Here is an 11,862-nt window from a genome sequence, read left to right as displayed (position 1 = left end):
CATCTCATTACAGTTTAAGTAGGAGGCATAGATAAACACTAAATGAAATAAGAACAGGCGAAGATAGTAAATAATCTTCACTTTATGATGAATCAGAGCGCAAGTCAATATTATTACATGATATGTGTCAACTGAGTATAATCTCAGTATTTGCTTGCAAGCAACTTGTATAATCATCAAATCATATCTCAGTTCAGCAAACTAATATGATAAGCCAAGTCTCAATAGATTAGAACCTCAAGCTATCATATGATGGTAACAGACTCCTCACTATCATAGAATGAGAACAGAAAACCAGAACTCGAAAATTCAATGAGTACAGCTATGATAAAAAGCCTTAGTTCAAACAAATAGAATTGCAATTAGATATCATTAGACCAGTTAGCAGCACTCCCAACCCTTGGCATGCCAGTTGGTTCCTTCTTAGCATCTGCATCCACCTTGAAAGTTGCACCGCATACTTGGCCGGAACTGTCAACCCTCGGTACAGGCTTCAATTCATTCAGTGGATGCTCAAAACTGCTCAAACCTCCAGATGTTGTAAAGAAACATCCTGAAATGTGAAAATACCTGTTACCTCTTGCATGAAACCATAATATACAGGATAGTTGAGAAACAAAAGAAAATATCATTTGCAATCTATCTTAAAGGACAGTGGTATTGAAATTTTGAAGTCATTGAACTTATTATTCTTTTCTTCCTCTTAATTCACTTTTAATGTACTTATGCTGATAGGTAGATCTAAATGAGAATGTTAAACACAGGGAGGGAACTTGTAGAGTCAAACTACCTTTCCACATCAATCTAAGTATTACCTTTTGGGAATGGTGCAGATGATATCCCACAGCTCTTAGTTACAGTCTCTGTCTCATCAGAAAGAACAAGATTTCCATCAGCATCAGTACCCCAGAAGAAGGGAACACTCCCATCAGCATCCTGTTACATAAAAGACCACCATACGGATGTCAAGTTAGAGAAGCAAACAATTGGAAAATATTTATAAGACAGAAAAATAAGTAAACCAAGCACAACTCTTAACTTACCGCAGAAATAAATGTGGTTTTAGCGCCACTGTCAAACAGGATAAATGTAAACTTTCCCTGGAAATCTCTCACGACCTGAGCTGCAGAATAAGGACCGCGATCTCTTAATGTTCTATACGCTTCTATCACAATGATCACTTCATTTGCAGTCTTATTCAAGCCATATTGTTGCTTTAGATTAGCAACATTATCAAGGTGGCCTTGAAACAAGCAGAAAATGTCATCCACAACCGCAAACAGCCTAACAACATAAGAAAACAAAAAATATGTAATAGATTCTCATGAAAATGTTTTCACAATCAGTTTTTAAAGATCTATCTCAACTCAGAATTTTCAGATATTGTGATTCTGGTAACAACAATTTATATAGTTTTAGATCTGTGAATGAAAGAACAAATGAACAATAGTATTATTTATAACACACATAAGGAACCTAAGGGGTTTTATCTATATGACATAGCAAGGATTAATTCAGACAAAAAACTAAGCCACTCATGTCCTTGTCATCAAGTTCTGAACAGAATAATATAATTTTTTAATTATTTAATCTAAGATCATGAAAAACATAAACGATAAGAGAAAAGGGTAGTGCACCTTGGGAGGAGAAAGTTCTGTTGATTAAGAGAATAGGCCAAGACACCAGAAGGACCAAGGTTAACGGTGACGGAGCCAGGGTAAACAGACGAGAAATGTTGTGGGAGAAAGCCGTCTTTTAAGGCTGAAACAGAGTTTGACTCAGGGGTTTGGAGACCCTCTGGGCTTTTAGCAACCGATTTGTCGAAAATCGCAAGCATTTTGTGTGGATCGTTGAAGGAAAGTGAAGAATGATGAAGAAGAAGATTATTCTGTGTAGAGTAAAGCGGTTTAGATCGTTAATAAGGTTATGGTGTATGTTGAAATGGAATAGAATCTTGAATTACCTATTATACCCCGTGCTTTTTGGGATTATTTTCCAAAATTGTATGTTTTGAAAAATAATTATTTGAGAAAAAGGGATATGCACAGTGTAAAATATTTTTACACTGTCAACCAATCACAACCATGTATCTAATTAAAACACAATTTTAATTAAAAAAAATTAATATAACATGGCAATGGTAAGGATTTTGATTGGATGTATGTGTAAAGTTTGTTTACACTGTCAGTGCACTACCTTTAAACTCTAATTATTTTTAAATTGTTTATACAAATCAATAAAATTAAAAATAAGCTTTCTTATTTTAAAAAAAATATTTCTTATCTTTAATTTAATTATTTTTAAACATTAAATAATTAAAATTATTTTGATAAATTATAATTAATATTATTTTTAACTTTGTAAACAAGCATTTAAAAAACCGACACTTAGTATTATTTTATAAAAAAAAATTTATTTCAAAATAAATATTGTTTCCAATTTTCTTTGTTGAATTATTATTTTTTTAATTATATTTTGTAATTTTTATAATATGCATTATTTTGAAGGTTATGTGGTAAAAGTATATGTATTATGACTATTTTATTATATTTTTTATTTATATAAAAAATCCTAAACAATTATTTTTAAAAGTGAAAGTATTTTTTTTACATGGATATATTATTAATAATAAGGAATCACTCATACCTATGTTAAGAATTTTACAGAAAGAAATATTGTTATCTTAAAATTATTTGTAAACATTTGTTAAAATAAATATTAGATTTTTTATAGTATAATCCAATAGAATTACGCTATCATCCAATAAAATTGTAACATCCAACTATGTCATATTAATATTTTAAAATTAAAACTATAATTTAGTAAAATACACACTCCCGATTGATTGATACTGTAAAAATATTTTACACTGTCTAATACAAATAATATTAGAAGAAAGAAAATAAATTCTTTGATCTTAAAAATAATTATATTTTCTATTAGTTCGTGAATAGAAGATAGATTTACTTTTTTTTTTTTAGAAAAAAGAATATATAGTATGTTATTATACTTTTGATTTCATATTTTATCATATTATACAAAATAATTTTTTTTAATAATTTTTTATTTCAGATTTATTGTAATTTTGTTTTTAATTCATGTTTTGAGCTTTCTAAGCATTGAGTTATGAGAAATATCACATTTTTAAAAACAAAGATCAAACCAATATATTGTAAAGAAGATTAACAGCAAAATGGAGGAGACAAGAACCAAAACCCCTCGATGAAAAAATCATTTAAGTTTGGGAAAGTCAATCTTGTTACGTAAGAAATCATCCCTAATATCTATAATAAAGTGGTCATACTAAGTTTCTTCAATCCAATTATAGTAAGGATATCTGCACACATGTTGCCTCATCTATAAATGTGTGTGATCTTAAAACCTAAATTTCTCATTTTATGAAGGCAATTCAACTAACGATTCTTAATGGACCAAGGGATAATAGTTGAATTTGATAGAGCCTGAATTGCCATTAATTTTAAATCCAAATTTTGTCTAAGAGCTTGTCTAAAACTACTTCCATAGCTAGAATCGCATTAGTAAACTCAACCAATAATGCATTGCCAAGTCCAATGAAAGAAAAGAAACTAACAGTGTACTCATTTTTGTCATTCTTGAAAATAGCTCCACATGTACACATTGATGGTATTCCCATGGTCACACCATTGATGTTTTCTTTAATTCAGCCAGAGGATGGAGGCTGCCATAGAACCTCAATGCATCATCTCATTTTAGGAGGATAAATGTTGATGTTAAAGGACATTAAGATGATGAACTCAGACATGGAGGGGGCTGCAGCCTTCTTAGAGCTATTGCCAACCAGACTGGTAGAATTAGCAATAAACTTGATGCTATTTTCAATAAAGTATATACATCCTCAAATCTTGGCTTGTTTCTTACTAACCAAATCTCAAACAAAGTAAACTGAATTCCAACACCTATGACCACTTAGAATTGAGGAGACCAACCATGTGAATTACTTTCCAACAACCTTTAAGACTAAAGATATTGAAATGCGAATCGATGATGCTAGAAAACCAATTCCATATGCAGGAAGCAAACTTGCAATGGAAGAAAAAATGCTCAGTTGTTTCACCGTGAAGGAGACAAAGACTACACTGAGAAGGAAATTGAATCCCTCTTATATGCATGTTCTCCTCAGTGAGGATGGTCTTATGGATAAGTCTCCAAAGTATAAGAGACTTGGAATAGGGGATGCAAGAATGTAAAAGTAACTAGCTCCATTAGACAACATTTGAATTCCCATTGATTAAATCATAAGCCAACTTTAAAATAAGGCCACCATTATCAATGTGATTCCAAGTCCTAACATCATGTTTATCCTCCAAAGGAATAATACAATACCTTATGTTATCCATAATGTCAGGGTAAGCCAACAACATATTTTGGGCTAAGGACCAACCACTATCAGAAATATAGCTATCAACATTAGCTTTGAGATGTTTATGATAAATTCTTGAATATTGTACCTAGTTACAAGGGGTGAGCCACACCAATTATCAATCCAAAATTAGCCTCCATACCATTTCCAATGAGCCATGATGAATTATCCTGGATTGTCATGAATTGACTCTTCATACCATACCAAATTGAAGAGAAAGTGTTGTTCTTGATTGGCCTTATGTTCCTTAACACTCTAGCTTTTAATAAATTAGACCAACTACAATTATTAATTTGGAAATTCCAACAATGCTTCAAGTTAGTAGCCTTGTTGAGAATGATTAAGAATCTCAATCCAAGACCTCCCTCGTTAAAATCTTTGCAACACTTGTTCCAAGCCATATTAATTAGTTTTCTTTTTTTTACATCACCATCCACAGAAAGTTCCTAATCCATCTTTCAATATCTAGAAGAACTTTCACAGACCAAACATAAATTTTAATGGAATGAAGAATCATGCTCTGAGCAACAGACTTGACTAGTTGAAGCCTTCCTGTCATTGAGAGAAGGGATGCCTTCTAACTAGAGAGTTTGAGTTTGATTATGTCATCTATAAATTGAAAATACCTGGTTTAGGCCTGCCTATAAAGATTGGAACCGCAAGATATATGAAGGGAGGTTGAGCCATTGAAAATACATGTATACATGCAAGATATTTTATCCATCTTGAATCATAGCACTGACATAAATTATAGAGTTGGGATTGTTGCACACTGTTAGACGATAGGGATGGTCTAGAGGAGGGTGAATAGACCACCTTTTTCCGACTTAAGAAAAATTTAGCTTTTGAAACGTGATTCCCCAGAATCAAACTTATCGTCTTGAACGATCAAGTTATTGGGGACCGGATATGTGCAATAACCGAAACGGATGAAAACGATGAATTTTAATTACTCGCTTTAACGAAATTATCAATTGGCTAGCATACACACTTAAAAGAGGCTTACTCGCAATGAACTGTTTAACTCAAATTGAACAAAAATTGAATGTGTAATTTTATCAAACACTTGGTGAGCGATATTCACCAAGCTTCAATTTTTGCTCAACTATGAATTTTTACCGAAAACGAATATTGAAAAGATAAAACTAAAGACGATAAAGAACACGGGATTTGTTAAGGCAGTTCCTCTATCGTCCTCGCAGGAGTACGTCTGCCCCTAATTTCAAATGAAATTAGGAAAGTTTATTTGATTGCAAAATGTTTAACAAGGAAAGAGTTTACCAATCACCAACTACACAAATGCAGTAAAATTGAATACAATTCTTTCCTCCCCTTGATTCAAGTAGAACCAAGTCAATGTCAATGATCTTCACCGATCAGGACCCCGATCCTTCCTTTTCAATCCTCCGGTTGTAGAAAATTTGATGAATGAATCTACAATCCCTCAATTCCTTACGCTCGGCTGAATTGAACCCAAAGCGAAGCGATCGTCAAAAACCTTCAAATCAAACCCTTGATGTAGAAGGAAAAACCCTAAGGTTTTATACAAGAAACACCCTCAACAATCTTCACTCGAACAAGACAATAGTTTACCGTCGAACCTTATCAACGCATGTTCCTTACTCCGATCGAAAAAGATTATTATTTGTGATTTTCGATCAATAAGCGAAAGGTTGAAGATGAGAAGAAGCTTGAGTATATCTTTCACGTTTCTTGTTAATTTTACTTGAGAATGATCAAAGAATATATATACCACACCCTTTGCATTATCCACTTAAACTCAACAAAAAACCAGTAATTTTAGCGATAGGTCGACCTATCCATCTGTGTAGGTCGACCTGTTGCAGTCCTGCACTTGTTTTTGGATCAAACATGACACATGCGTTGACCTGTAGGGTCGGCGTGCGCATACCTGAGATTTCCTCAAAGTTCCATGCGTCGACCTGAACAGGCAATGCGTCAACGCATTCTGCCTCAACATGAGATTTTTCTCAAGTCCACTAAATAGGTCGACCTGTAGTGCTGGTGCGTCGACCTGTTGACTGTATTTTGCTAAAATTGCATTTCCTTAATGCATCCACTTGATTCCTTTGTTTCAACATAAATTTTCTTAAGTTCACAATGTTTTGACATCATGAAAATACACATTTGCCCTCACACACACTTTGCCTAAGCAGCCAACAAACCTATTAATAAGAAGATGAGAAATGGATCATATAGATTTGTCATCTTCTTTGCAGAAGACCTTTATGTCATCAACAAAAAGTGTGATGTGAAGGGACATTACAATTTCTAGCACCAACAATGAACTTGACATCCCCACTAGCTACCACGTTTGAAATGCCTCTATGAGTACTTCTTCAGCTAGACAAAATAGAAGTGATGAGAGATGATCACCTTGTCTCACTCCATTGTGGCAAGTGAAAAACCTGGTTTGCTTGCCACTCGAACCTACATATAGATAAACAAACTTTAGGGTAGTATGAATCAAGATAAAAAGTCTAGGATCAAAACCAAACTTTGATAAGACCCTAGGAAGAAAGGGCAAAACTCTAGGATTGGCCCAAACTCTATGAACAACGATATATATGATTATTTGTGCTATGTTTATATTTTCTATACTATTATCATAAAATTACCATTTCGATGTCTCCAACATTCATAAACTGTTTCCGTGAAAGCTACCTTGATAATATAAGCCCATCTTCTCATTCCTCTACTAGCCTAAATCATCCACTTAAGCTCTTCTTCCCATGCCTTTCGAATATGATTTATCTTCAACCAATTACCAACATAACTCCAGACTTGTTTTAGTTCATCACACTTAAACAGCAAGTGGTTCAGACTCTCAACATTGTTGCAAAATAAGCATCTATCATTATCTACAATTCCAAACCTATGAAGCCTCGCTTTTTTGCAAGTCTACCTTGGCAAGCAAGACACAGAATAAACAAAGATCTAGGTATAGCTCCATTATTATAAAAGAGTTTTATCCAGTTCACACTTTACTGTTGCTCTATTCGTGCATGGTAAAAAATGATTTGAAGATTTGGGTAGTATTCACCTCCTGTCATTCATTCATATTAAGCACCACATTTCTTTGTTTGAGAATGGCCTTTAGCATTCATGGGCACACAAATTTGATGGGCATAGTCTTGAGAGAATCATTCTTCACGTAGTAGATATGAATCCACTTGACCCATAAGCTATCCACCTTATTGCTTAGATTCCATAACAACTTCATTAATTGAACTTGGTTCCATTTAGTCAAGATAATAATGTTCAAACCTCCCTTATTCTGAGGAGCACAAATTTTCTTCCAAGCCACGAGAGCTTTCCTAGATACATTTTTTTACCAGACCATAGGAAAGACATGAACAAGGCTTCAACTCTTTTAATAATCAACTTGGGCAAGAGAATGCATTACAACCAGTAGTTAGTGGTTGCAAATAATACACTTCTTATTAGCTGAACTATGTCTGCATAACTAAGAAGCTTTGCAAACCAATGTTGGGTTTTCATAACAATTTTTCCACCTGACTCATACATTGATTACTATTGAGTTTTTTTACTAGTGAGAGGGATGCTTAAATAACTGAAAGGTATAAACCCTCCAGCATAACCAGTAGTGTGCATAATCTCCAATTTAGTCCTATCATCCATGCCTCCCATGTACACTTTGCATTTTTTGGGATTTATCTCAAGCCCTGTGAAGAGGGAGAACTCTTTGAACACTTCCATGATGAGTTGCACAGACCTGTTATCTCCTCTAGAAAATAACAGAAAATCATCTGCAAAACTCATATCAATAATACTCAGCTTTTCACACTTAACATGAAAGTTGAAATTTGGCACATTTTTAAGTTTGAGCAGTTTCATATGTAAGCACTCCATGAAAATGACAAACAAAAGGGGGTATGGGATCCCCTTACCGTAAACCCCTTCTAGCATCCATATTTTTAGTGCAAACACCATTAATATTGAACCTGTACGTCACTGTAGTAATAGAAGTCATCATCCAACTAGTGAATTGCATAGGAAAGCCAAACTCCTTTAAAATGGACTCTAGGGAAAGCCAATCAAGTGTGTCATAGGACTTTTGTATATCCATTTGTAACATACATCTTGGCTCTCCTCCATTCTTAGAGTACCCCCTAATCAGCTCATTAAGCTAGCAACACATGTTCATGTATTTTTTTCAGACACAAAAGCAGCTTGGCTTTTGCTAATGGTACTACTCAGAACATTGCTAATTCTTTCAGCCATAATCTTGGGTATCACTTTATAAATTGTTGTACAATAGGATCTGTGTCTAAAATCCTTTATGGTTTTTTCATCCTGGGTTTTTGGGATAAGAGTGACCAGGGTAGCATTTATAGGTTTGTGCATCTTCCCTCTCTAAAAAAAATCCATCACAACTGCAACCACATAGTTTTTTTATAATGCTCTAAGTTGCTTTCCCCCATCAGGTTACCATAGAACTCCAACACTTCTCTCTCTATATCTGCTTGACTAGTGAGGATAGAACCATCTGCTTTAAACAAATGTCTTATGTGAGTTTTCTTCTGCTTATGTGCTAAAGTTGCATAGAAGTGGGCATTGTTGTCATCACCCAACCTAATCCAGTCAATTTTTTCCCTATGTCTCAAATTTTGCTCTTCTTGATCATTAAGCCTTAGTACCTTTTCAGTACAGATTTTCACACTTTATAAGCTGCACATTCATTAGCTTTTTCAATTTGCATCTTGAAGCTAGCCATGAGTTTGCTCAGTCTTCTCATATAGGTTGCAACTTAATCAACTTCTTTCATAAAGCATACATAGAATCACCTGTGGTTGTCTTCTACCAACTCTTTTCAACCTCTACTTTGTAGCCCTCCAAATTTGTAATGTTGTTTATGAATTTGAACTGGGATTTGCCAAACATTTTTTCTCCTCTCCTTTGAGACAAAGCATTGCATGGTCAGATATGTCAGGTTCTAATATGTGAACAGACTTATCCATATTCTACTGCATCCAATCCATATTCCCCAAGGCTCTATTAATTCTAGAATAAATTGTCCCTTCACTATGTTTATTAGACCAACTGAAGCTATCTCCCTTGTTATCAATCTCATGAAGCTCTGTTTTATCCATCATCTCAACAAGGTCAATAAAATTAGTTTTTTGCATAGGCCTGCCACTTATCCTATCTTGAGTACTCAACACATTGTTGAAGCCCCCCATGATGCACCAAGGGCCTTGCTAATTTTTATTGATAATTTCAATATCGTTCCAAAGAACTTTCCTTCTTTCCAGCTTGTTTGATGCATACACTGCAGCGAGCCAAGTATTGAATTTTCCCTCCATATTATAAACCCCTCAATGAACTAACTGATAAGTGCAATGAGTAAGTCTAATCTCCATTCTGCTTGCATCCCAAAGGACCCAAATTATCCCATTTGCATGTTTAGAATAGTTATCAATAACATACCAATGTGATCCCAAAATCTTCCTACTCTTCTCAACTTTTTGAAGTTTAACTCTAGTTTCGAGAATAATAGTTATCTTAGCCACTTTATTTATCCCCCTAACATTCCAAGTTATGGTTATTTATCATGACTATTAGCCATTGCAGGATCATCCCAAATCCTCAATGACTCAAATCCATTTGTACAGTATATCTTATTAGCTAGGGTCTCAGTCATAATTTTCTTACCTTTGTGTTTAAGCCCTTTATTCACCGTTGTCCATCTTTCCTTGGGATTCTCCTTTGGTCTCTTCTATGGCTTTGATTTGTCTTCACGAACATTGTTTTCCACCCCCTGAGCAGAAGGGTTGTCAATCTTAGGCTTCCATTGCTTCATTTGTGTTTGCTTCTTCTCCACCTTGTAATTGTGGCCAACTTTCTGACATCTCTCACAATATGCAGGCTTTCATTCATATTACACTTTTTGCTTTATTATCTTCCCTTCCCTATCCTTGATGGTGATCTCGTCACACTTTTTTGTGTCACATCCTCTTTGACCAGAATACGAGCATATGACACCCTCAGCTTGTTTGTTGTGCACTCATCTTTCCTAAGCTTCTTGCTCCCCATAGATGCAGAGGCAATTGCGGAAGCTTCACCCAAATATGTATCATTCTCAGCATGTCTCTCTACATAGAGAAATCAGGTCTTCACTTCGTCAGAAACATTGGTACATTTTGGATCATGTATGGTCCTCTCATCAACACCTCATCGCGATTTGCCTCCGATTTAAACTTCAAAATGAAGTATCCTTCATCATTATAGAACATTTTCGGCAATTTGGCAAAACTCCATGTCTCCATCATGTTATTCTTGACAACATTCATGCTCAAATTCACCCCAATCACATACATGATCAGTGAGAATTCCCAAAATTTGACCTCAAACTCAACATCCTCATCATCGATTTCGACTTCAACTTCTCCATCAAAGATACTTGGTGCAACAAACTAATTAGCAATTCCATTAGCTATTACTCTGTTACCTCTAATAATATCCACCTACAGTTTTGGTTGTTCCTGCTCTTCATTATTTTGTTGTTCTCCTCCTATTTCCTCTTCAACAATCGATTCCAACCTAACATCCTTGTTCATTTAAGGGGATCGTTCCATTTGAATACTAGATCCATGTGTTCTTATATTTCCTTCTTTCTCGCTCAAGTTTGCAGTGTGAAAAAACTCTTACCCTCACCGATGGAGTCACCACCGCCTTTTTTTCTCGACTGACCATGACCCATCACAAACCCAAAAGTAGAACCCTAATTCCTTTTCATATAGATGGAAACTCTCCAATTTGGTCCCTAATCTGAAGATTAGGAGTTTAAACCATCTTATAGATTGAGCTACTACCTATTGAAACCTATGAAAAGAAACCTCGGTTCGTCTTCACCAAAAATCGCTTTGTTGCCATAAATCGCTCAAAGCTTCGCCCCGTCTATAACAATTTAAATATATAAAAATGCAATTTTGTTTACTAGTGTGTTAGTTCTCATTTGCTTTTTTATGAAGAAAAAATATTTTTTTTATTTCATTTCTGTTTTTAAAATTAAATTTTATATTAATTATTAATATATCAATAATATTTTTTATTATTTTAAAAAAAAGATGAAAATAAATAAAATAATGAATAACTAAGAATATTAAAGAAAAAACAATGAACAGATAGCACCTTTGCTTTGACATATTAATTATTTAATTAAGTATAAAATGTAGATAGATCAGAACAGACGTCATTCTCTACTTATTAAAATTGAAAATCATCTTTGACCGGAGAGATTATATGCTTTTGTTTACCATCTCGATATTTTTGGGTGAAATGTTGACAATCTAGATGTATTTCATTCTAAAATAATAATTTATTTACAGTGGGCGGTTCCCACTTCTCAACATTAAACGTTATTATTATACATTATCAATCAAATATTAATTACTTTTTTATTATTATTCTTTATT

The 11,862-nt window shown here is 34.1% G+C and overlaps 1 protein-coding gene across 1 annotated transcript; it reads right to left on the bottom strand.

Annotated features, from left to right (window-relative positions):
• Positions 1–64: 64 nt before the first annotated feature.
• LOC131643504 (stem-specific protein TSJT1-like) lies at positions 65–1,915 on the bottom strand. Its single transcript, XM_058913745.1, has 4 exons — positions 1,638–1,915; positions 1,044–1,284; positions 816–936; positions 65–553 (listed from the first exon to the last, which is right to left on the bottom strand). Exons 1-4 carry the CDS (start codon positions 1,835–1,837, stop codon positions 363–365), a joined length of 753 nt encoding a protein of 250 aa, XP_058769728.1. The 5' UTR covers positions 1,838–1,915; the 3' UTR covers positions 65–362.
• Between the last annotated feature and the right edge of the window lie 9,947 nt (positions 1,916–11,862).

The sequence above is a fragment of the Vicia villosa genome, linkage group LG1 (assembly GCF_029867415.1).
Source record: "Vicia villosa cultivar HV-30 ecotype Madison, WI linkage group LG1, Vvil1.0, whole genome shotgun sequence".
NCBI lineage: Eukaryota > Viridiplantae > Streptophyta > Magnoliopsida > Fabales > Fabaceae > Vicia > Vicia villosa.
The sequence above is the reverse complement of the archived record's forward strand: the minus strand, read 5'-3'. Positions and strand labels throughout refer to the sequence as shown.